This window comes from Callospermophilus lateralis, chromosome 14 (assembly GCF_048772815.1).
Source record: "Callospermophilus lateralis isolate mCalLat2 chromosome 14, mCalLat2.hap1, whole genome shotgun sequence".
Classification (NCBI taxonomy): Eukaryota; Metazoa; Chordata; class Mammalia; order Rodentia; family Sciuridae; genus Callospermophilus; species Callospermophilus lateralis.
Window position 1 is genome coordinate 51,219,886 of NC_135318.1, and position 27,602 is coordinate 51,247,487.

Genomic DNA, 27,602 nt, shown 5'->3' on the forward strand with positions numbered 1-27,602 from the left:
GTCCAGTTACAATTACAGCTAGCCAAGGATGGGTCCAGTTTGAATAAGTTAGGGAATTCTGATACAAGGAGTCTGGAGCTTTCATACTTCCAACCCCTTGGCTATTGAATAGGGGTCAAGAATTTAATTCTCAGTCACTTCCTACTCTCTGCTGCAACACAAGTGAGGGAAGCATGGGTGCTAAAAGGGATCTGGGGAGAGCACTACCATTATTCATCATACCACCCACCTGGTTTTATTGACCCCTAACGAGACCTGGATGAAGTATAAAAGGGAGATGGCATTGTTGAGGCTCAGAATATGATACCCCAAAGTATGGTGCTTTGGCTTGCTGAATGATTTGGATTAAAGGAGATTGAAAGAACCTCAGAAACAAGGTGTCTCTGCCCTCCTGTCTTCCAGTCTTCCACTCCTTTTTTTCCCTGAAAATAAGTCATTGAACTCAGAATTCCTCTTCCCTGGAGTATAATAGCTACTAGAATGCCTCTCCCCCAAAGCAAGTCATAAAACCTAGGAAGGTCACTCTCTCCTTCTCCTTTCCCTTGAAGATCTTCATTCCAAAGGGTTGTGTGAGGAGACAGAGGTAAAAGGAATGCTACATAGGACAAGAAATATCTGAACAGACCAGCCCTGCCTGGTTCCCTCATTCTTTACCATTGGACCATACTGTTTTGTCCAATTACATTTCTACATGGCTGTCCATTCCTCATCAAAACTAAACATAAAAATAGGGAGACTTCTTGGTGTTTGAGGGTTTTCAATTTGAAGGCTTCCATGTCACTTGAAACTTTGATTAAATGTGACATTTTTATCTTGTTAACCTGTCTTTTGTTACAGGAGTATTGGGTATGGCCCTTGAAATGGGTAAGGAAAAGTACTATGGCTTTCTATCAGCTAGCATTGAACCTAGGTTTTGCCCATGATATGTGTATGCAAGATTTTCTACTCATGTTTTCTCTCTTACTTTGTTCTCTTAAGAATTAGCTTCCTTATTTCACTATAGTGCTAGGTTCATAGCACTACCTTCTTAGTAAGGCTAGAAACTGCCTTAGTAATAATATTGTCTGACTTGATCTAGGAAGTTTCCAGAATAAAGTTCTGTTGCTCCCCCAACACTATTTGTTTATTCAACAGAGAGATTTGCCTGTGTAAGGCACTGTGCTAGTTGTCCCATGGTCACTGGTGAAGTCTAAACTTATTGAACATACATAAATTACAATAAATCTGTGTGTGTGTGTGTGTGTGTGTGCGCGCGCGCGCGTGCACACTCATGGTACAGGGGATTGAACCCAGGGATGCTTTACCACTGAGCAACATCCCCAATCCCTTTTTTTTTTTTTTTTTTTTTTTTTTTTGAGACAGGGTCTAAGTTACTTAGGACCTTGCTAAATTGCTGAGGCTGGCCTCAAACTTGGGAGCCTCCTGCCTCAGCCTCCTGAATTGCTGGAGTTACAGATGTCACCACCATGCCCAGCAAATTACAATAAAATTTTTGGAAGAAAAAGTATAATGTTAAGAAAATAACAGGCAAGAATCAATTTAAAGAGGGATGGTTCTCTGAGTATGTCCAAAAAGTTAATATTTAAGGCAAAGATATGAAGGATACAAAGGGAGAGAAGTAAGGAGGATTTCCTTCCTCACCTCCCAAAGGGAATAATAAAGGGAAAATCCTTGAACCTGGAAAAAGCTTCTCCTGTTCCATGAAAGAAAAGGCCAACAGGCTGCCTTTAAACTCAACAATCAATATAAAAAATTTCAGAATTATCTTGAATTTAGAAAGGGGTTGAAAGTAAAATTAAAATGATTATTTTCAGATGAAATTATGATTTGATTCTGAAAGTACACATAAACTCCCCTTCCCATCAAAACCCAATTCTCGGAAGTTTCTTTTTGCACCTATCTGCTCTTTTATAGATTAACTGCATACTAAAGTTAGCTAAAGGAATGCATAAAACTCTAGTTCCAAGTTACAGGAGAAGGTTACACCTGGAAGGGTGCTTTCCAGAAACAGTGACCACAACAAAAACCACAGAAGCCACTGTAATCAATACAGAAACCTTGACATTTATGTCTTAGATCCATGGGACTGCGACTCTTGCTGGCCTGTGTGAACAAAATAAGATGTGCATAGTCCAAAAGAGGCTACTTTTCAAAACAATGGACAACTGAGGCACCTACTTGTCTGGGATCCACGTACATCCACTTGAAAAATCATATAAAAAATTCTCCCTAGGGCAAGAGATAAGAAGGCCAGGAAAGCTCACCACCTCTGACAACACCAGCCAACACTAGCGTATTGCTAACAAAGCTCTTTCCTCCTTTATCACTCTGCCACTTGATTCATTGACTCTATCAGGCAGCAGCCAACTAAAACTTGTGGGGTTATAATTGCTACTTTATTTCATATATGTAGGAGAGGAAACAGGCTTCCTTCTACCCTTCTAAGTTCTGTGGCTGGTTTAAAAACTAAATTAATATGGATAGTTGACCTGAGAAAAACAATTGTGTATAAAGGCAGCTGATCTATATTCTCATTCCAATGAATACATTAAAACAGGGTTAATTATTAGCTCTTGGGGTTTCAAGATCATGTTCAATATAGAATTGCCCCCCAACAAATGTGCAAGAATTTATTCTGTGTTTTGAACAATGTAGTTGAGAGTTATTATAAATTTCTCCCCCATGAGGTACAAATTGCTGAAGCTCAGTTCTGCCTCAGAGGAGCTGTGGCCAGAGCAGAGATGCAGCAAGAGCTTCTGGCTTACATCCATTTATAAACTTAACTGTTTTTCTACTTACTCCAGCCCTGTTTTTACTTCTGAGTATGTTGAAGGTAGGCATTCTTACAATCAAACAAAAACTACTTAACATTACTTGGAGTTCCAACAAAATACAAAACTCCCATCGAAAATTTTAGTACAACTAACTCATTGACCACTAGTCATCTACTACCTCACAGTAGTGCCTCCCTTTAAACCTGAACTGCTAGTACTTTTTACTTTTCCATATTTCACTAGACTGTAACCACCTTAAGAGCAAGACCTATGTCCTATATTATGTACCTGTATTATACTCTGTATCTGGTGAAATTTATACTCTGTATAAGGCATTATACTCTGTATCTGGTGAAATTTCAACAATTATTATTGATTTTATTCTAAAAGCACCATGATTAGTTAATATGAAAATCCAGGATTTTTCTTTTTTTTTTTTTTTTTTTTTTACTGTTTCAAAAGGAAGTGGCCAGGTGATAACACTTCAGATCATCATGAGTTACAAAAAGGAAGAGGGTTTGGGGCTTTTGGGGGGTGGTGGAGGCAAATTATGGGAAGGGATGGGGAGGCAGTGTATAATGAACAAATATTGGTCATGTAGGTAAAAGTCAGGTGATAAAATTATCTCTGGGAGCAGTTTTCATCCTGGCACACTGACTACTGGAAATTTCCTTTACCAAAGAGGGGTTGTATACTTTTTGGTAGTTGAAGTAAAGACCTAGTTCTCAATTTTCCATAGCCCAAAATAATCCATATGCCGAAGCAACGTATTTGAGGTGGCTTGTTCTGAACACCTTCATACATATATACATATAACTTTTTATTTCTATTTTATTGTCTATCAGGGAAAATACAAGACAATATCTTGAAACCACCTGCTTTCGGGCAAGACAACATTTTTAAAAAAGTGATTTGTTAAAATTCTTCATCTGTATAGTTTGCTTTCCCTTATTTTTTTATTTATTAAAAAATGCATTTTGCATTTCAACTACTAAATCTTTGAGGATTAAGACAGATTTAAATGAAAGAGAAGCTTATGTAAATATGGCACTTTTGAGCTGGAAATGGAAACAATTTTCTATTCTACTCAGATACCAATGTCCTGTTGAGAAGAAGATTCTCCCAAATGCTGAAGCAAGTGCTTAGAATGAAAACTCAGCCAGCATGGAGTGGAGTAGAGAACTAGGAAGGCTTTATCTGGAAGGCTTTATTTCCTGGGGGTAAACTGCATCTTTGAACTTAATAGCTTAAAGGGGGAAGGGTGGCACAATCTGCAACCGAGGTAAATGAACTTCATTGTGTTCCTTCACACAGACAGTACAGTTGAGTGTAATCACAATTTATTATTAAGAATTTAATTGCCCAGGTGTTGGGTCTTTTGTTTTCCCCTTTCTGAATTTATTTACTGAAATTGTCAAATGGTTAGTGATTATCTTCCATCTTCATCCCTCAGATGCGATCACTGCCATACTGGAACAATTTCTCGTTCAATACCTTTGAGCTCTAGAGGACACAGTCCTGCATGCCCTTGGTTCACTTTTTGAAACATGGGTACTGCAGCCCTTTTAGAATGTGTTACTCTTGACAGAAAAGAGATAATAATTTTGTTTTAAATTGGTTGTAAATTGTATGGTGGTGAGAAGGGTCTGTTTCATCCTGATCCATGTAAAGATGTGAAATTAAACACAAGCACCATTAGTTATCCCAGAATGATTTTCTTTATTCTCTGAACCTCTTTCATTTCTTGACTGCCGCTGGCTTCCCCCAACCCATGTCAGTCAGGGGGCCATTTGGGGAACAAGAAAAAAAAAACAACATGAAGGGTAAAGAAGAATTTTAAGCTTGTATCAGTATGCTGGGTCATGGGTAACTCAGATAATACAAGAAAATTACCCAAATAGCTTCCTCCGAAAAGACTCCAACAGAGGGAATTTCAAGGACTGAAATATCCATCCTCCTTCACCTCTATCTATCCACATACTTTCTACACTTCATGACTTGATTCAATTGTTACCATCTCCATAATGCTCATCTGAAATGATCCTTCCTCCTCGAAACTCCCATAGAAAATTTTGGTACATCTAACTCATTGACCACTAGTCATACTACCTTACAGTGGCGCCTCCCTTTAAACCTGAACTGCCAGTACTTTTTACTTTTCCCTAATTCACTAGACTGTAACCACCTCAAGAGCAAGACCTATGTCCTATATTATGTACCTGTATTATACTCTGTATCTGGTAAACTTTATACTCTGTATAAGGCATCATACTCTGTATCTGGTGAACTTTCAACAATTATTATTGATTTTATTCTAAAAGCACCATGATTAGTTAATATGAAAACCCAGGGATTAAAGAGTACTTTTTTTTAATGTTATCAAAAGGATGATTTTTTTTCTTTGATCTTGATTAGTTAATTTTGTTTCCTAAAATTTTGACCTCAAACATTGAATTATTTTTCTCTGTTTCTATATAGGCAGACAACCTTTAGTTCAAAACACAAAGCTCATTCATTGTTATCTTTCCTCAAGATTGTTATAATCTGGAATTATGACATCCAAGGAGATTTAACCAACAACTTTTGCATTCTAGCCAACTAGGTTAAAATAACACAGAGAAGCTTTTTTGTACATTTAAAATGTTTTTGAAGATCATAATTGTGATGTTATCAAATAGTCAATCATATCAGCTTCTTGCTCTATAAAATAGAATTATGACACCTGCCTCTTTTCTATGTTATGACAAGAAAAGGTACTATTTCCTAAACAGTAGGGGGAAATGCTATTTTTTAACCTTTTAACTTTCAAAAGAAAATTATATTTGCTCAGTAGAAGATGTTTAAAATATTCATATTTTTCATATGATGTGCTATAATAAATATCTGAGATAATCAATTTATAAAGAGAAAAGGTTTATTTTGACTCATAGTTTGGGGACTTTTAGTCCATGACTGGTGCATTACGGCTTTGCTGGCACATCATGGCAGAAGCAAGTGGCACTCACTCACCTCATGACTGGGAAGAGACTAGGATCCTATAATCCTCCTCAAGGGCATGCTCCCAATGATCTGAACACCTCGTACTAGGTCCTACCTCCTACAGTCTCCATCATTTCCCAATAGTGCCACCCTGGAGACCAAACTGTGGACTTTTGAGGGAACTTTGAGGGACTTATCCAAACTATAGCATAGTTCTAGCAAACTAATATTGTACACTTTACCTTTGAGATCTGGAACAAAGGAAAGATTTCTATTGTCTGCATTCTTATTCAAGATAGTGCTGGAAGTTCTAGTCAGTGCAATAAGGCAAGAAAAGAAAAACAAAATGCATACAAACTGGAAGGAAAACCTCAAACCTCCCTATTTGCAGATGACATGCTTATCTATATAGAAAATCCCAAGGAATCTTAAAAAAAAATCCTAGAATTAATGAGTGCTTTCAATAAAGTTGCAGTCAACAAGGTCAACATACAAAAATACAAAAGTCAACATACAAAAATTAGTTTTATTTATATATACGAGCAATGAAAAAATAGACACCAAAATTTTAAATGCAATGCCATTTACTTTTTTATTTTTTTTTTTCTTTTTCTTGTTTGCAGTACTGAGGATTGAACCTAGGAACACTATCTCAATCTCCAAAGTCTTTGGGATTATAGCTGTGCCCCTCTGTGCCAGGTTTACTATTTATTTTTTTAAAAAAGGAGATAAAGATACTTAAGGGTACATGTAATTTAATATATAAATTTAACAAAACATGTATGGTACTATGCCAAAAAATACCAAGGCTGATTAAAAGATCAAATATATAAATAAATGGGGAGACACACCGTGTAATGGATTGGAAGATATGAAATAATAAAGATGTCAATTTTCCCCAAACTGATAAATAAGTTTAACACAATTCCTATCAAAATCTTATTCTGGTTTTTGTACATATAGAAAAGATCATTCGAAAATGTATAAAGAGAGACAAAATAGCTAGAATAATTGACAAGAATAAAGTGGGAGGAATCCCTCTACATGATTTCAACATTTACTGTAGCTACAGTAACCAAGACTGAGTCGTGCTGGCAGAGACTAAAGACATATATAAATGGAACATAATAGAAACCTACAAAGAGACTCATGCAAATATGCCAAACTGATTTTTGACAAGAGTTCAAAAGCAAATCAATGGAGGAAAGATAACCCCTTTAACAGATGATGCTAAAACAGACATCCAGAGGCAATGAAATGAATCAGCTTAAAACTCATACTTTATACAAAAATTAACTCATACTGGATCATTAAATATGAAGCATAGCACAATCTTGAGACAAAAAAATAAGAGAAAGTCTTCAGGATTTACAGTTAGGCAGAGAATTCTTAGACTTGACATCAAAAGCATGATCCATAAAGGAAAACTGATAAATTGGACTTCATCAAAATGGAAAAAAAATATTCTCTATAAAAAGACTTGTTAGGGTGATGAAAAGATAAGCCATGGACAAAGCAAAAATATTTTCAAATAAAATACCTAACAAAAGACATATCTAGAATTTGTAAGGAATTCTAAAAGTACAACAGGGGGAAAAAAAGCTATCCAGCTAGAAAACAAGCAAAAAGACATAAACAGACATTATTTAACCAAAGATGATACACGGATGTCAAGTAAAAATACAAAATAAAATTTCCATATCATTATCCTAAAATTAGAGAAATAAAAATTAAAGCCATGATGAGTTATTATTATATACCTTAAAAATGACTCAAATAGAAAATAGTGAGATCAAATGCTGGCAATTTGGAGAAACTAGATCACTCACATATTTCTAGTGGGAATATAAAATAGAACAACTATGATGGAAAACAATTCTACAGTTTCAAGAAAAACTAAACATTCAACTACCATATAACTCCACAATTAAACTCCCAGGCATCAAAGAAATCAAGACTTAGTGTTGATGTAGAAATCTGTACATAAGTGCTGACAACAGCTTTTATTCAGAATGGTCCAGAACCAGAAACAACCTGGATATTTTACAGTTAAAGACATTGTGGGCATATCCCTGCCATGGAATACTACTTGGCAATATGAAGGAATGAACTATTGATACACACAGCAACCTGGATGAATCTCTAGAGAATTGTGCTGAGAGAAAAAGGCCAATCTCAAAAGGTTACATACTATGTGATTTCACTTACCATTCTTCAAATGATAAAGTTCTAGGTATGGAGTGTAGACCAGTGGTTTCCAGAGGTTAAGGAGTGGGTCAGAGCAAGAGGGAAATGTGCCTGGCTATACAAGGGCAACTCCAGGTAACTTGTATGGATGGAAACATTGTTTCTTGACTGTATCAATATCAATATCTTGGTTATGATATCATTCAAAAGCCGGATAAAGGATACAGAGCTAAGCTGGGGATGTAGCACCATGGTAGAGCCCTTGCCTGGCTGCATGAGGCCCTGGGTTGAGTCCCCAAACCCAAACATGAATAAGTAAAATTAATGAGTCAAAGATTATTTTTAGGCATGGGGGCGCACACCTATAATCCCAGAAGCTTAGGAGGCTGAGACAGGAGGATCGTGAGTTCACAAAAGCAAGGGGTTAAGCAACTCAGTGAGTCTCTAAAATACAAAATAGGACTGTAGATGTGGCTCAGAGACCGAGTGCCCCTGAGTTCAATGCCTGGTACCAAAAAAAAAAAAAAAAAAAGTACAAAGCTTTCTATGTATTTTTTTTTGGGGGGGGGGGTGGGGGAGTGGAGACAACTATATATGAAGTCCTATTTACCTCAAAATTTAAAACTTAATTTAAAAAGAAATAGAAGTCTTGGTTCTTGATCCTAATCTGAACTCTACACAATCAGATCTCCAGGAATAAGGCTCAGTAATATAAATTTCTAACAACTTCCTTGGCCTTTGGGAGCCATCAGATTACTGGCAGTCTTCAGATTAGCGTTTGAAAACCAAAGGTGTAACTGATCTTTACTGATGCATAAGCTTCCCCAACAGCTGACCCCTGGAGAGTCATCTGAATATTTGGGGAGAACTGGACCTGCTGCTGCTTAAGGCAGCCATCCCCTATAAGAGAGTATGACGGTGGGACTTGTTCTTTGCTTTTTAAGGCAAAATCTGCTTTGCTCTAGAACTAATACTTTCCTGTATTAGTGGCCAACTCATCAGTCACATAACAGTCCTTTAGTCTTCTTCCTTTGTGTTTTTCTCAGTATACATTGTTCCAAGCTTCTTCACTATCGTAACTACTCTAACCCCAATTTCCCTAGGGCTGAGAGGTATTTTCCAGAGATGTTGGACTTTTTGCTAAAACTGAGAAAGTACTGACCAAATCTGACTCAAATAGAAAATAGAGGGATCAAATGCTGGCAATTTGGAGAAATTAGTGGGAACATAAAAATAGCACAACTATGATGGAAAACAATTCTGCAGTTTCATGAAAAACTAAACATTCAACTACCATATAAATCCACAATTAAACTCCCAGGCACCAAAGAAATCAAGATTTAATGTTCTTGTAGAAATCTGTACATGAGTGTGGACAACAGCTTTTATTCAGAATGGCCCAGAATCAGAAACAACCTTTGTTTCTGATCTAGGGAAAATTCAACTTGTTAATATTCTAAAATTCAACTTGTCATTGTTCCCTTCTTATTTAAGTAAGAAAATAAGCAAGTAAAAGTACCCTTTGGAGTATATAGTTTCATGAGTTGACAAATGTGTCGTTGTACAGTTACCACCACAATCAAAGCATTTTACATCACCCTACCATATTGTACCCCTTTTCAGTTACTCCCATCTTCTGATAACCTGCAACCACCAATACAATTTTATTCATGTAGTTAGTCTTGTCTTTTCCAGAATGTTGTATAAATAGAGTAATAAAAATATTAGCCTTTTGCTGGCTTCCTTTATCAGCATAACACTTTTGAGATTCATTTATTGCATTACATTATAAATAATTTACTTCCTTTTATGACCAAATTTTGTTTTAAATGCTCAGAATTAAACCCAAGACCCTAGATATGGCTCACTCTAATGAATATAGAAGAAAACATGACTATTCTCTCCCTTCACTAGAATATAGTTGATTGTAATCAAAGATTACATTAGCTTTCCCTGCAGATAGATTGCAAAGTTGTCTCTTTTAAGCTACAATCATCTAAAAATCCCAAGTCATTTTCACATAGATGGCTGTTTGGCAATTGATAGAACCCAAAATTGATATTTAGGATACAAGTATAACACTTACCACTTAACTTTATTTCCTTTACAGCATTTTAAAAATTGAGAAATATTTCATAGAACATAAAAATTACCATTTTACAGTATACATTAAAGTATATTTACTATGTTGTACAACTATCACCATAAACTAATTCTGGAGCATTATTCATCACCCCAAGGGAAACTCCTTTACTTATTACTCGTTAGTCCCTATTATCTCCTCCCTCATCCTCTGACAATTACTAATTTGTGTTAGTTATTAAACATCATTTCCCTAATCAACCCACTTATTTATTTATGAACATATCTATTCTGAACATTTCATTTAAATAGAATCATATGACGTGGTCTTTTGCATCAGATTTCTTTCATTTAGCATGTTTTAAAGGTTTGTCCATGTTGTAACATTAAACAACACTTCATTTCTTTTTATATATTTTATAATATATTTCATTATGCACAGATGTCTCATTTTGTTAATTCATTCCTCAGTTGCTGGTCTTTTCTACCCTTTATAGGTTGTGAACGTTGCTGCTGTGAATATCTATATACAACATTTTTTGAAAATATATGTTTGAAAAATATATATTTTGAAAAATATAGTCAGCTTTTCATCATTGTGACCCAAAGTGCCTGGCAAAAACAACTTGGAGGAGGAAAAATTTATTTGGGGCTCACAGATTCAGAGATTCTGTACATGGTCAGCTGACTCTGTTGCTCTGAGCCCAAGGTGAGGCAGAACATTATGGCAGAAGGGTGTGGTGGAGTAAAACTTCTCAACTCACAGCAGCTGGGAAGCAGAGAGGGAGAAAGCAAGAAGCCAGGGACAGGGCATAAACTCCAAGGGCATGCCCCAATGACCCATTTCCTTCAGCTATGCTCCACTTGCCTATAGTTACCACCTAGTAGTCCATTCAAATCATTAATCCATCATATAGAGATTACAGCTCTCATAATGTAATCATTTTGCCTCTGAACATTCTTGCATTATCTAACAGATGAGATTTTTTAGGGACACTTCATGTCCAAACCATAATAATATGTTTATACATCTTGGAGTGGTAGAGTTGCTAGAGCATATGACAACTCTGTTTAACTTTCTGAGGAAATGCCAAACTCTTTTCCCCAGGAGAACTTTAACATTTGTCCTTCTTAAATTTCATCATTCATCCATTATCAGTTCTCTAATCAGCCAGCCTGGTAATTTTTTTTAAAAAGGTAAGGAGGGTTTATCTGACATTCTATCAACCTTTCCCAGAAAGTTTGAGGCCTGGAATGCAACTAAGATAATCAATAGCTTCAAGGATTAGAGCAAAAAGGAAACAGAGATAGAATCCAGAGGAAAGGTTGGTCCACAAACCAAAGAGACAGAAAAAAAAGCAATAAACATAGAGGGCTGAGTCAGAGAGGCCCAAACCAAACCCAAGTCTGAGACAGAGGGGCTCTCACTGGGACCCAGAATGAGAACCAAGGGAAATAAGTGAAGGAAACCAAGAGCCGTGATCCAGAGAGATACCCCGAAACACTGATATGTACACCCAAGACTTCAGCAGAGGCTATGGCTTCTTTTACAGGTTTGGAATGAGGTATTGGGATTAGTAAATTTGGATGTTATCTCCAAGACCTTTGCTTAGGTGGTATGGGGATGCAGTTTCCACAGATTTATTCAGGGCAGTAGTTCTCAAACTTAGCTTGAGTCAGGCCCCTGCAGGGTTTGCTAAAGCACAAATTGCTGGTCCCTGCTTCCTGAGTTTATGATTGAGTAAGTCTGTCCTGGGCCTGAAAATTTGCAATTCTCAAATTGGTGCAACCACTCTGGAAATCAGTATGCAGATTCCTCAGAAAACTTAAAATGAAACCACTATTTGACCCAGGTATACCACTCCTGGGTATATACCCAAAGGACTTAAAAATCAGCATACTACAGTGATGCGGCCATATCAATGTTTATAGCAGCTTAATTTATAATAGTTAACCTAGGCGCCCTTCAACAGATGAATGGATAAAGAAAATGTGCATATATACACAATGGAACATTGTGAATGGATGGAACTGAAAACTATCATACTAAGTGAAATAAGCCAAACCCCAAAGACCAAAGGCCAAATTTTGTCTCTGAAATGCGGATGTTAACACACAATGGGCGGGGCAACAGAAGTTCCTTGGATTAGACAAAGGGAAATGAAGGGATGTGAGGCAGGATGAGAATAAGACAGTAGAATGAATGGGACATAACTTTCCTATGTCCATATATGAATGAATGATTAGTGTAACTTCATACCATGTACAACCACAAGAATGGGAAGTTAACTCCATTTATGCATAATATGTCAAAATAAATGATAAATCTACTGTCATGTATATCTAAAAACAACAAGTAAAAAAACTGATTTAATTTAAAAAAAAATGTGCAATTCTATGCTCCCCAGTGATGCTTAAGCTGCCCGCCCATTGGCTGCACACACTTTGAACACCTCTGCTTAGGGAGTGACTTTATCCCATTGAAAAGCATTTTCAGTAAGGAAGGCAGTTCCTATCTCCCCTCCAGGACATACCCTTCTTAGTGATTTTGATACTGCAGTTTGCCTGGACTTGTATCCTTATCTTATATGACCTGCATGTTATCTTACTTGGCTTCTCTGGAGGAAGTCCAAGTACAGGGAAAAGGTAAGGTCCATGTGACTGATGTTTCTGTGAATAAAAATAAAAGGAAGGTAAACAAAGTGAGAAGAATTCTGAATTGAGGCTTTTACTTCTTGTGCAAATTCTTGGTCAGTCTGAGGGTTTCCTAGAGGTCTTTGTCAGTAAGCATCAATCAGTTTTCTTAGGAACTGACCAGCTGCCTTAGTCCCCATAGTGTTGGAGGGTGAGAAGAAAGAACAGGAACCATAGCTACATGCAATGAGCGTTACAATGCCTCAGGATTGGCAGATTCTATGGTGAAGAGATAAATGATTACAATGGCAGAATTGTTGGTAGGAGGTAAAGCAACGTAAGTCCTTTTCAAATACCTTGCCAGGTGTCTTGCCACATGGGCTGAAAGCTAGAGCTCGGGGAGCTGGCGGTAGCCCAGTGGACATAGATTTACAGGGCTTTAGAAATTTACCTCTCTCAAATACCTAGAAACAAACTCACGAGTATCATCAGATAAAGACTATACTTGTGGAGGTGCAAGAACAAACAAAAATAATGTCCTGGCTTGCTTTCTGACCCTCGACAGCAAATCCACTCTGTCAGCCTCTATATCTCACTCTCCTGAATGTTGACAGAGACAAATTCATTTTTTTAAGCCTTTGTACTTTTGAGTCTCTTAATTATAGCAACTTTGTCCTTTAACAAGTATGAGTATGTTAAAAATATAGACCATAAATATTTGTGGATAGAAGACATTAAATCATAAAAATAAAGGTAATGCATGGTAAGTGCTAAGGGAGAGGAAGGGGAAAATCACTCTGGGCTAGAGATGTCAGAAAAGGCTTCTGTTTCCGTCAGCATTTGCCAGAGAAACCACACTGATTTGCGTGCATGCATGTGAGTGTGTGAGAGTGTGTGTGTGTGTGTGTGTGTGTGTGTGTGTACACATACAGAGACTTATTTTAGGAAATTGGCTCATGAAATGTGAAGGCTGGCAAGTCTGAAATCTATCCGGCGGGCGGGTAGGCAGGCTGGCTAGTAATTCAGGCAGTTGTTAATGTCGCAGCCTTGAGAGAGAGAGCCTTTCTTTTTCAGTAAACCTCATTTTTTGTTCTTAAGCCTTCAAATGATTTGAGGAGGTCTTATTTAGGAGTTTTATTATTTAGGGTAAACGTTATTGAAAGTCAACTGATCATAGATGGTAACCACATCTACAAAATACCCTCAGAGCAACATCTGGATTAGTGCTTGTTTAAATTACTCAGTACCACGGCCTAGCTCAGTTGACATTGACACATAACACCAGCCATCACCACTTCCCAGAGGAAGTGGTTATTTAAGCTTTGCCTTGAAGAATGGATAAGATTTCAATAAGCACATGGCTTATATCAGGATGATTTTCACACTCTTATTATCTGGCCATGTGTTCTTGAAGCTATAACTTTCCTCATTGATATAAGCTGCCTAATTTAAGCCTTGGCTCCATATGGAGAAAGAGATAATTTAAACCCACAGTCTGGTTCAGTCAGTGAGCTAAATGCTGCAGTTCTGAGGGGGATATTTCTTCAGATAATGCAATATTGACTGGCATAAATAGTCCACATGGACCCTCCTGTGACATTTGCAGAGTTGCTTCTGTGAAGTCCTGGGAAGGACAGAACATTAACCTGATAGAAGTTATACACACACACACACACACCACTATTCCAATTAACTTTGGAGCTTTTTACATGGCATCCAGGAACTTGGATGGCACAATCTCTGGGTGAAGTTGGGTCATAAGACTTGAGCAATTCATAGATTCTTTTGAAATTCATATCCTTGAACTTTCACTGAGAAACTATAAAACCCTCAGGTGAAGCAGATCTCAATTCAAGCAAAGGTGCAGTTTTTATTTAATAGGAGAAGGAAGAGATATATTTGCTTGAAATCAGTACTCTCTGGGTCTCCAAGTAGGCTACTATGTGAAAGGATCCCACCAGATGGCTCCCCTGCATGCCTCAAAGTCTCCACCATCTGCTTGAATTTATCAGCACTGGAGCGTCATTTCCTTATATTAAGGCTTGATCACTTTTTAAATGTTTTATAGGTTTGGGAGGAAATGGTTCTGATAGAATAGAGATGACAGAAACCTGAGGAAAGGATTTGGAAATGGAATGCACGTGGTTCTGAAGGTAAGCCTGGCCTAATTTTACTACAAGCTAAACTGCTTGTGGTATCTGGTTGAAAAACTTAAGTCCAATTCAGTGTGGGGTATCTTGGTTCCATTTGTACTCAATCAATAAGTAAAGAATACAGGTGGATATAATCCCTGAGAGTTTGAATGTAAGATTGTGGCCCTTAAAAGAGTCACTACAGGTCTGTACTTTCTCCCACCCCCATAAAGGAAACCTGACTAACTAGACAAAAAAAAGAGACGATATCTTTTCAGATATTGAAGAATAGATAATGCAGCCCTAGAATGTTCAAGAGAAGGGGATTAAAAAGATGGATTTTACAACTGTTTGATTTCTTCCTAGAAGCAATTTTCTGGAAATGGTTGAGGAAGAGGGAAATCAAATAAAGCCTGCTGGTCTTGCTGCTTGGAGACAGAGATCATAAATAATGGGTAGGAGGAAACTTTACAGAGAAAGAGATCTAGAAATCTGCAGAGGTTCTTTTGAGACTTTGACTATCAACTTGTGTATGAGGAGGCAGCCAGTGCCTTGCTAGGGGGTCCTTCTTCCTGTCCAGGAGGGTGTAAGCCACCAGAGAAGATAAGTTAGAAATAATTAGTGAAGAAATAGAAGCAGAGTCAGAATCATAGTTTTCAAGCAGAGTGCCTGATAGATGCAGTCCACAAAGGAGCTGAAGCTGGAAAATTAGAAAATGGCTCCAGTGGTTTATTTAAGGAGGTACATCAAAGGCAGAGATAAGGCTTCAGGGATGGAGTCTTACTTCATGATGTCTTGCAGTCAGCAGGTTGATTGGCATCTTGGCAGGTCACACCCATTCATGAGAGGCTGTGTGTCTACAGCAGGTCACTCCATCTCCAGTGCTGTGTGGGACCTGGGGCAGAGCTGAATAAGGCTCACAATGTGTCTGGGCAGTCTTGGCCAGAGGAAATTTTCACTGGAAGTTTCCAGATACCAAATTCTCCTATCACTGGCTGTGATGCCTATGTAGTTTATACATGGATGACTCTCAACATTTGTGCATACAAAGAAAGGGTGAAACTCCATGAGGTTGGACAAATGACTGAGGAAGAAGAATTACTGGAGAAACAGGAAGTTCAGTAGAGACCTCAGATAGATTAAATCTTTTTTTTTTTTAATTAATTTTTATTGTAGGTTGTTCAAAACATTACATAGTTCTTGATATATCATATTTCACACTTTGATTCAAGTGGGATATGAGCTCCCATTTTTACCCCATATACAGATTGCAGAATCACATCAGTTGCAGAACCATTGATTTACATATTGCCATTCTGGTGTCTGTTGTATTCTGCTGCCTTTCCTATCCTCTACTATCCCCCCTCCCCCCTCCCCTCCCCTTAGATTAAATCTTAACAGTAGAGCTAAATGAGACCTAGACCTATGCCAGACATACCCTAAAAAACTTAAAAGCAAGCCTGGAAAAGATGAGCTTAATCTGCAAAACAATAATATCTAGTACTTAGTAATGTGAAATTGAAGGCAACATCTGGCCAAGACATTTCCTTTGGCCAAGACCACCCAGACACATAAAAATTACCAGACATGTGAAAACACAAGAAAGTGTACCCCATAATGCAGAGAAAAATAATTTGATAGGAGCAGACCCAGAAATGACAAATGATAGGATTAGGAAAAATATAAAAGTATTATCATAAATAATATAAATATGCTCAAGGACATAAAAGGATTCAAGAACATAATGAAGAAATAAATGGAAAACATAAAAACCTCAGGAAAAAAGCAAAAGAAATTTCTCCAAGTGAAAAATACAATACCTGAAGTGATAATTTACTACACAAAATAAATAGCAGGTTGGACATTGCAAAGGAAAAGATCAGTGAGACTGATGAGGAGACAATAGAAACTCTTTCAAATGAAGCAGAGAAAGAATAAAATTTGTAAAAGTATCAATGGCAGAATAGAGATCTTTGGGGATAGAATAGTTGCAATTTTTTCTCATCATTTGAAAAATGACCAGGGGTCTAGATGGGCAGGAAGTTGCGAGTAGAGGCATTTGTCACTGATTAAATAGCATCTTCTGCCACAGAAATTCTATTATTACAAGCATACACATACATGCATATTCATGCTACATGTGTATGTCTAATACAAACATGTATATGCATACAGACATAAATGATATCAGCTGCTATACATTCTTCCATAGTTTTTAAAAACTTAATAGTATGTCTTAGAGATCTTTTAGTAGTAGTACATGATAAGTTTCTTATTTCCCATTTTTAATGTGGGTTAATTTTTAAAATGTAAAATATATTCACATGGTTCAAAAGAGAATTGAAAAGCATGCAGTGAGAGGTCTCCACTACCCCATCCTCTATCTGTTCACACATCCTTGCCCTCAGGTAATCACTGTTACCAATTTTTGTGCATCCTTTCAGAGATTTTTTTTTTTTTTGGCAGAGGGGGAGGGGAGTACTGGGAATTTATCCCAGGGACAACTTACCACTGAACTACATCCCCAGCTCTTTTTCTTTTTCTTTTTTTTTTTTTCTTTTTAGTTGTAGATGGACATAATATCTATATTTATGTGGTGCTAAGGATCAAACCCAGTGCCTCACACATGTGAGGTGTGTGCTGAGCTACAACCCCAACCCCCAGCCCCAGCTCTTTTATTTATTTCTTATTTTGAAACAGGGTCTCACTAAGTTGCTTAGAGGCTCAGTAAGTTGCTGAGGCTGACCTTGAACTTGATGTATACAGAAGCAAAATCTATGTTTCCTTGTTTTCAACCTTTTTACAAAAAAAAGTATCATGCTACACATGCTATTCTAAGGGAGACCTTATTTGCCTCCCTTCCCAGGACCTGGAACTCTCCAAAGGACCAGGATTGGTTAGCCCTAGATGTAAACTGAGATGGGAGCTTGGAAGTCATGGAAATGCAAAATCTTTGATATTCATGGAGAATAGTTGGCACTAGCACCAAAAAAAAACAAAAACAAAAACAAAAACAAAACAAAACCCTAAAACTAAATACCTGGGATACTAGAGAATTAAGAGATCCATGGGATCTGACTGGAAGCCAGAATGGGACAAAGCAAAGGAGACACACATACACTGAGACGTATTTTAAGAGCCAAGAACAAGTGGTCAGAAATTACTCAGGAGCCAATGACTAGACCTAGAATGAAGACTGAGAGGGCAAAGAACCAAAGTTGACTTGAGCAACAACAACAACATCAAAGATAATTTCCTTAATACCTACTGTATACCTGCAAGTACTATACAAGGTGCTAAAGATAGGGCGACATTAACACAGACTGTTGCTTCCCTCATAGATATATATTCAAGGTGGTGGAAGACAATAAAATACTAAGCAAAGACTGTCAGGGAATATAATAAGTTCAATAAAGGAAAGGAAAGCAGAGAAAGCAGGTAGTGATGAAAGATGTCTCCTATTTAAGATAGAGTGGTCAGGAAAGGTTTCTCTGAGGCATTTTTGGTGAAGCGAATGAAATGAGAGAAACAACCATGACACTTTCTGGGAAGGGAATTCCAAGTAAGCATCAAAGACCTGAGGTTGAAGCATGTTTCACAAAGTAAAGTAAAAGCTGGGAGGCCAGAGTGGCTGGAATGAAATTAGTAGCAGAATGCCAAGATTTGAATCTGAGGGAGTCAGAAGGGGCGAGATTTTGTGAGGACATTCACACTATGGGAAGGGCTACCTTATTTTAAGTATGGTTAATATATTAGTTAACTTTCCATCACTGTAACAAAATGCCTGAGGTAATTAACTTATAAAGGGAAAATTTTTATTTTGGCTCATGGATTTGGAGATTTCAATCCATGATCTAGTAACTCCATTGCTATGGCTTCTAGCAAACTCATGGTGAAGTAAACTACTCACTTCATGAGCCAGGAAATGAAGAGGCCAGGATCCCACAATTCATTTGAGGTTCACAATGGCTTAAAGACTTCCCATACAGCCCCATCTTCTATAGGTCCACAGCACCTCCAAATAACACCACCCTGGGGACCAAACCTTTAACACATGGACGTTGGGGAGACATTCAACTTCCAAACTATAGCAGCTGGGAATTATTGGAGAAGGTTTTGAGTAGGGATGAGAGATTCTGAGTTATTATTAGTATTATTTTTAATTCACTCTAGTGTTCTATGGAGAAGATTCTGGAGGTAGGTGAAGGCAGGCATAGAAGCAAATTGACTTATTTGAAGGCAACTGCAATAACCAAGGAAAGAAACGGGGGCTTAAACAATAATGTGGTGGAGCAGGTGGAGATGAGGGGGCAGACTCAATATATTTCCCATTTGGGGCCATTAATTTGTTTCTGAAAACATTCCATGAAAAAACATTAACTCTATTTTCTATTATTAGTAAACAGAAAAAAATTATAAAAATGTTCTAAAAATTGGGACTTTCAGAGCCCACAGGCCCATCCTTGGAGCAGACCCCTTCAGTCTGACTCACAGGCTGGTGCAGCTGGCTCTGCTAGGCAGGGACCAGCGCACCCCTACCACTTTCAACACCCAGACAGCTCTACATCTGTGAAATACAAAACTTGTTTTATATCTGCTTCATTAAAAGTGACCACCAAAGTTGCAATCTAAAATGGTCTACCCCCAAAGTTTCCATTCTCACAGATAAAGGACAACTTACAACTTTTTAGTTAGCAATTTCTTCAACTTTAGAAAAAAGTATGACCCTGGGCTGCGGTTGTGGCTCAGCAGTAGAGCTCTCGCCTCGCACATGTGAGACCCTGGGTTCGATCCTCAGAACCACATAAAAATAAATAAGTGAAATAAAGATATAAAAAAAGAAAGAAAGAAAGAAAGAAAGAAAGAAAGAAAGAAAGAAAGAAAAGAAAACCCCAGCCTCTCTGGGCATCCTGTTGTCCACTATGGGTCTGAGTATGTTCTATATCTCCATTGCCTTAATCTTGCTTCACACAATAGCTCTGATTCTATTTCTGGTTTAAAAACACAAAACAAAAACAAGGCCTCAGTTTGAGTTTTAAGCAGTTTGAAGAGAGTTGCTTTATATCTCCCTTATAATTACAAGCAGAGAACATAAGATCCAAGTCAACTTTTCTCTGGATAATCTGTATCAAATGTCCAAATGCATTCCTGGAAAAAGACTGAGTGGATGATTTAAGAAAGTACTTCTCAGAGTGTGCCAGCTGTTTTGCAGCCAGATACATTTATGTGGCATTTTTGCTATGGGGTAATCAGCCCTATGTACTGACTCTGTAGAAAGGTCACTTGGAAACTGCAGTGAGTGAAAGTAACTGTGGAGGACATCAGAGAATACAGAAGAGGAAACCATTCAAAACAGTGTGGAGTAAAGAATTGTAATCAAGTAAGGCCATTGAAAATAATGCTTATCCTTATTTATTATGAAATCAAAACAATACAGCATATTTTTAAAAATACAAATAACTTAGTAGTTCCCAAGTTGTGGGTTATGCTGATTCTTAATGCTCAAATAACAATAATTTGCACCCACCCCACCCTGTGTAATGGGACAAAGCCCATTGATTTATTGGGTTTCAGGATCTGAGCCTTCCTGGAAATCCCTGGGAAATACTGTCCTGTTCCATAAGTCCGAACCACCTTTTCTTCATCATCTCAGCTGGCCAGCTGCTCTGCCCCACTGTTCTATCTCCTCAGGCTTCCTCTCACTAATCGCAATATTCAGCTGGTCTCCTGCTGACAACTTCATCTCAAGTGGATGAGTCTCTGCACCAAAACCAGATGAGGTCTAATTACACTTGACTGAAAATTTCAGGACACCAGAAAGAATTACAATGCTCAATAGAAAGAAAAAAAAATTAAAAGTAGATTTAGTAGGTTGCATGATGACCCACCCCAAAACATGTCCTAATCCCCAGAACCTGTGAACGTTATCATATTTGTAAAAAGGATCTTAATAAGTTTTTAAGTTAAATTTTTTTTTTTTTGGTAGTACTGGGGATTGAACCCAGGGCCTACACACATGGTAGGCAAGCCCCATACCACTGAGCTACATTCCTAGCCTGCATTAGGGATCTTCAGAGTTGGTACTTATTCTGCATAATCAGGTGGGCTCTAACCACAATCATATATACCCTTATGAATAAAAGGAAGATTAGACCAAGAAATGTAGAGAGACATAGACACACAAAGAAGAGGAGGAAGCAGTGTGACCATGGAGGCAGAGGTTAGTGTGGTACAGCCACAAAGCAAGGAAAATCTGCAGCCGGTAGAAGGTGGAAGAGGCTAGAGATTTTCCTTTAGAGCCTGGAGAGGGAGGACACCCTGATTTTGGATTTTTGGCCTCCAGAATGGTGAAGAAATTTATTTCTATTGTTTTAAATCACCTACTTTGTGGTAATTTGTTACAGCAGCCCCATGAAACTGATAGCGTAGAAAATATTGAATATGGGACCATGGATTTCTATGGAGTGAGGGTCTCTAATGGTCACCTCTACTTTCAGTCCCTGTTCTGCGGCGCCAGGTTGTAGGATCAGCTAGTTACAGTCCAGCTGCATGGTCTACTTGCAGCCCAGGATCCCAACTTTTCTTTTACACTCAAGATCAAAGAAAATCCTCCATTTAATAATCTCTGCAAAGATGAAACTTGGTCACAATGAAGATACCTTTTAAAGGATTGTGGTGAACACTATATTCATCTCTAACTCCTTCTAGATTTACTTTTTCATGACCAAAGATCCACTAACATATTTTTTCACAAAACAGACTTGTTTTCGGAAGGTGACTATAACGTTTGTCTCCAACAATACGATGATAGGCTGCGACTAAGATACTTTGGAATTGATTTGTTTGTAAAATCAAGACAACCAGTTGGGCATAGTGGTGCTTGCCTATAATCCCAGCATCCTGGGAGGCTGAAGCAGGAGGATGGCAAGTTCAAGGACAACTTCAGCAATTTAGTGAAGCCCTAAACAACCTAGCAAGACCCTGTCTCAAAATTTAAAAAAAAAAAAATCTTTTAAAAGGGCCAGGGATGTGGCTCAGTGGTTAAGTACCTCTGGGTTCAATCCCTGATATAAAACAAAAACCTCTAAAGTCTTAGATCAGTTTCTAAATCAGGGCCCAAAGTCCCGGAAGGCCCCTCCCTCCACTGGTAAATCTGGGTTGCATTCCCACTATTCACACTCCAAAGAGAAAATGGGAGAAAACCTTTTCCCAGCTTCAGGATGAGAAATTCTGGGGAAGGACTCAGAGAAGCTTAGTTTGAACTGTGCCCTGAGGGTAAGGAAATAGGTCTTGTGATTGACAGCCACAAGAAAACTGCAGGAAGTCAGGTAAGAATAATTCAACAAAGAACATGGATTTGAAACTATTCTAAGAAAAGGGAAAGAATATAGACAAAGGAAAGCAATGTCCATTCCATCAGGCTTCCTGTCACTGAGTTTTGATTCTCTCCTCTGTCCTATATTGTTATTCTGGTTACAAACAAAACATCAAGTTCTGAACTATTCTCAGCTTCTGTGTTTCAGTGTGTTATGAACCTAATGAAAATTTCAAAATACAAAAGTATGTTTGATTTTTAATAACATTTAGTAGGAGGAAAAGAAGGAGGAAGAGGAGAGGAGGACTATTGAACCCAGGATGCTTTACCACTGAGCTTCATCCCCAGCCCTTTTTATTTATTTATTTATTTGTTTGTTTGCTTTTAAAAATATTTTTTAGTTGTTGATGGACCTTTATCTTATTTATTTGTATGTGGTGCTGAGAATTGAACCCAGTACGTCACACATGCTAGGAAAGCGCGCTACCACTGAGCCACAACCCCAGTCCCTTATTTTTTATTTTTAAAACAAGGTCTAGCAAAGTTGCTGAGGGTCTCGCTCGATTGTTGATGCTGGCCTAGTACTTGTGATCTTCATGCCTTGGTTTCTCAAATTGCTACAGGTATGCACCACCGTCTGCCTGGCTATAGTGTTATTTTTAAAAGGGCTTAGTAGTTGAGTTTAGGGAGAACACCACACATAAGAATGTATTCAAGTATAAATTATTGTTGAAAATGTTTTCTTCAGTATCACTACAAAGGACCAACTAATTACACATATTCAATAAAATTCAATACCCAAGTGAAGGAAATAGAAAACTAAATTTAAATGAGGGAATCTTGTTATAATCTCTTAATTCCATTCTTTACTGTTTTTTCGTAGCACTTAGCACCATCTGTAAATATGTGTACATTTGTGTGAGTGTGTAGATTATCTGTTCCTGTATAACAAATCTCCCCAGAACTTAGTGGCTTTAAAACAACATGTATTTACTATGCAAGGCCCTGGTTTCAATCCCCAGGAGTGAAACAATTATATTTAAAATAACCAATTCATATTTATATTTCATGGTTTCTGTGGGTAAGTTTCTATGAATTCTATAGGAAAACTTAGCTGGGACTTCTGCTTCAGGATCCTTCCCAAAGTTGCAATCCAAGTGTCATCTGGTGAGTTCTCACTGGAAGACTCAACTACAGAAAATTTACTTCCAAGTTCATTCAAATGGTGCTGGCAGGACCCACTTCTCTGCAGACCACTGACCTGAAGTTTCAATTCCTTATGTACTCCTGACTTCTTGCCACATGGGCCTTTCCAGAGAGGATCTCTCAACATGAGGTTTAAATTAGGGGAAGCATGGAATCTGAAAATGAGGCAAGCAAGCAAAGGCATAAAAGAGACGGAGCCAGCAAGGAGAGTGGTAGCAAGACAGCTCTCAGTTTTCTGTGCCTAATCATCACTTTTCCTGTATTGTGTTCATTAAAAGTGAGACAGTAAGTTCAGCCCCCACACAGGACTGAGTACCAGGTAGCAGGGATTGCTGGGAGCGGTCTTAGAAGCCCATCTATGGCAGTGAGTGTTCAGTTAATGCGTGTCCTCCTGATCACGTCATTAACTGTAAGCATTTAGAAGGCTAGGACCATATTTATTTGTTCATGATTGTTTTCCTAAACTCCTAGGACAATCAATACATGATGGAAAATCATGTATTAAACATGCTTATCAAAATAATGACAGAATGAACATATTTCAAGCTAAATATGGAATCTGAAACAAGACAAAAGGATATTTTTGCTATCATTTATGATGTGATTTTTGATTCACCTTTAATACAAATAAACACAAATTTCTTTCTGTTACAATTTTCTGTTGTCAATCTAAGTAGCTATTCAAATTCAAGATGCCGTGGAGATAAACATTTACATGCTGGTAATGAATTTTGAAGCTTATCTATGAAACAAAATAGTAGGTGAAGTAATTGATGCCAAAATCAATATGGGACAAATGAATGTTGTAGACAGTTGGTGCTGTGGGGGGACAGCCATCACCAAGGCTTTTTTAATAATCCCGGTGCTTTGGTATAAGAACAGGATCTCAAAGAGTGGAGTGCTTCCAGGTGAAAAATATGAGTTGAACAAAGACTCAAAGGAAAGCCATCCATAGTCACTTGTCAAAACAAAAGGGTGTCTCTGGATAGAACTTGGAGACAAGATAGAAGGGGAAGCACAGAATCTTAAAATGATAGATGTGATCTTAGTGGCCATATAATCTAATTTTGTTAAATATAGGGAAACTGAGATAGAAAGAGGTCAATCCATACCACAAGTCTATTGCACAGTGGTAACTATTAAAGTAGAAAGAGCACAAACTTTAGTGTTAAATAGCTGAATTTGAAACCCACCTCTGCCATCGATCACATAGACCTTAGGCAAACAACTATCTCTCTGAACTTTAGTTTGCTCAGCTATAAAATAGTAATAATACTTTATCTGACTTGGGGCTTTTTTCAGGATTAAACAAAATAGTGCTAGATGTGTTACATGCCTGTGTATATTATATATGTGTGTGTAAATATAAATATATATTCATATTCTGACAGGAAACAAAAGATGTTTGGACCAAAATACAGATCATTTATTATTCACATAGCATCTTTCTTTCTTTATTTCTTTTTTTTTTTTTCTTGGTACCAGGGATTGAACCCAGGGGCTCTTAACCACCAAGCTACATCTCCAGCCTTTTTAATATTTTATTAGAAAGCGGGTCTTGCTGAGTTGCTTAGGGCCTCACTAAATACAATCCTCCTGCCTCAGCCTCCAGAGTCACTGGGATTATAGGCATACACCACGTCCCTGTCTCATATAGCATCTTAGTGCTAGTTCCTTGAGCCCCAAGTTTAGGTGAGAGGCTGATGCTACATTATACTTGCAACAGGGTTTTCCCTCCGGAGAAACACCAAAATTATGAGATTTAGAGTATATATTCGGAATGTTGACACATTTTTTTCATTCTCCTTTTCAGACACAAACCTACACAGAAACATACAGACACAAACACACATGAGGGAAGGGGAGAGAACAGAGACTTTGACCTTACCTTTACTTTGGAATGTCAGCAAAAGTCTCCAAAAGAGAGGGACAAATAGCACCAGGAGAGATAAGCCTCTTAGTCTCTCCAAAAAATGTTCTAACTTCCTAGGCATGTTTGCCATTCAATCTTTCTTTTCTTTTTCTTTTTCTTTCTTTCTTTTTTTTTTTGGTACAAGGGATTGAACCCAGGGGCACCCTGCCACTGAGCCACATCCCCCAGCCCTATTTTGTATTTAGAGACTGGATCTCACTGAATTGCTTAGGGCCTCGCCATTGCTGAGGCTGGCTTTGAACTTGTGATCCTCCTGTCTCAGCCTCACGAGAGGCTGGGATTACAGGTGAGTGCCACTGCACCAGGCTCAATCTTTCTTTAACTCAGTCCAGATAGTGCAGAAATGTGAAAAATTTCATGGAGAGTTTCATCCCAATAGTATGTGCAAATAAATGTTATCTCCCCTCATGAATCCAAAATGATGTTCTCTATTTGCAAAAGTTTCCCCACAGATACCACTATTGTTGAGAGACAAAAGCTCACTGACCATAGATTTCCTAAGGTGATCAGCCTTCTGTTTGCCTCCATTTGCTTATTTCCTGGCTTACAGCTCAGCTCAGCAATCAAGAAAACTCAACTGCTTTCTTGGGACTCCTTGACACTTGTGATTTTGTGCAGTTGAGGGATTCTGGAAAGTATCTTTTTGAGTAGTGGGATAAAATTTTTAACTATTAACTGATAGTTTTCCCTTCCCTAAACTGGGCAGTGCCACATACAGGATCACTATTATTTTGGGAAATTATCAGGTAACCTGAGAACAAAGCTGCCAAGAGCTTCAAGAGCTGTGGTTTATACTTGAAACATGTTTTTGGAAACTATATAATTTTATAAAGCCAGTTTTATAATGTCCTTCTCTGGAACCTTAGGACTGGATACAGATAAGAAGATGGGGAAATAAGAGAGGAGAACTTTGGAGACTGCCTCTGGGGATGAGCTCCCAGCTGGGCTCAGACTGCATGGATCGGGAGGAAGAAAATATGGAATCCCTCTTGAAGTAGATTGCAGATGAGAGATGAACTGTGACAACAGAAATGGAGAAAGGTCTCTGTGTGAACTTGGGAGTCTTCAAGATTTTATAGGTGGGATTTAGGCAATTCAGTGCCTGAATATAGCTTGAGAAAGGGGATGGAATTAGGGTGATATAGGCTTCTAAGCCAGGTGTTGTGTGACTAAAACTCTGCTGGGAGATTACAGATGAAATGGAGGTTGTAATGATGGGCTTTCATTTTATATTTTGATCAAACTATTGGTGACTCATGCCATTATGGAACAACTAAAACTGGAATTTTAAAATTCGATAATTGATGTGGATCTTATGCATTGTTTTATGTTTTTAATAGAAATTAATTTTCCCCTAGTTTGAAAAGTTGAGCATTGCTTCCTGCATATCTACACTGTAAAGGTAAAATTTCTAAGCTGATTCTAAGCCACAGAGCCAGAGTTAAAGTGTAAAAGACCGGACATTGTGAAGTTTCTAACTGCAGGGCTTGGGTTAAAGAGTAAAAGATTAAGTATTGTTACAATTCCTCTGCTACCCCCGAAACCTGTAATCCCTGTAGCTGTTAGGACAATACCCGAGCTGCCCAGTAAATATTCTCACTGACTCCTCTGGTTGTCTAATAACTTGGGGTTCTGTGAAGTGGCACGTAGGCACCTCGGGCCCCAGAACCAATTAGTTTAAATGTTCACCCCGCTTAAAAGTAACCAATCAACCCCGTCCAATCTGTTCCCGCTAGTAAATGTACTGACCAGGTCTCAGAGTTGTTGTTCAATTTTCCCGCGCCTCATGATGATTTGTTCTGATGTATGCAAAGCCCCCCCCCAAAAAAAAAAAAAAAGTGTACTTAAGCTCTGCCTGACCTCTGCTCGGGGCTCTGGGCTGCTCTATCTTCCTGAGTGAGCCTGGAGCCTCAGCATGCTGAATCAATAAAACCCCTTTTGCCAATTGCATGGAGCCGGTCTCTTGTGGTCTCTCCCTCCGACGTTTCGCTGGACCCTTACAACACCCACCCCACTCTTTTTTTTAAATCATTAGTTGTTCAAAACATTACAAAGCTCTTGACATATCATATTTCCTACATTTGATTCAAGTGGATTATGAACTCCCATTTTTACCCCGTATACAAATCGCAGAATCACATCGGTTACACATCCACTTTTTTACATACTGCCATACGAGTGTATGTTATATTCTTCTGCCCTTCCTATCCTCTACTATCCCCCCCTCCCCTCCTCTCCCCTCCCCTCCCATCTTCTCTCTCTACCCCATCTACTGTAATTCATTTCTCTCTCTTGTTTTTTTTTTCCCCTTTCCCCTCACTTCCTCTTATATGTAATTTTGTATAACAATGAGGGTCTCC

General features: G+C 38.1%; 1 protein-coding gene and 1 long non-coding RNA gene across 26 annotated transcripts in view; one reads left to right on the forward strand and one right to left on the reverse strand.

Annotated features, from left to right (window-relative positions):
- Wdpcp (WD repeat containing planar cell polarity effector) overlaps window positions 1–27,602 on the reverse strand; it is a 519,910-nt gene that overhangs the window by 361,189 nt on the left and 131,119 nt on the right. For 19 of the 25 annotated variants that reach the window (XR_013088670.2, XR_013088671.2, XM_076833808.2 and 16 more), the window contains one exon: window positions 15,573–15,694. The exons of the other annotated variants lie outside the window; for them this stretch is intronic. Coding sequence is in view for 17 of the 19 variants with exons in the window: in XM_076833808.2 (XP_076689923.2) it covers window positions 15,573–15,608 (36 nt within the window). In the remaining 2 variants the exon portion in view is untranslated. The remainder of the gene's footprint in view (window positions 1–15,572; window positions 15,695–27,602) is intronic. 25 annotated transcript variants of the gene reach the window in all.
- LOC143380644 (uncharacterized) lies at window positions 14,485–27,216 on the forward strand. The gene is made up of 3 exons (XR_013088672.2): window positions 14,485–14,517; window positions 14,725–14,809; window positions 26,109–27,216. It is a non-coding gene; the product is annotated as an uncharacterized LOC143380644 (long non-coding RNA).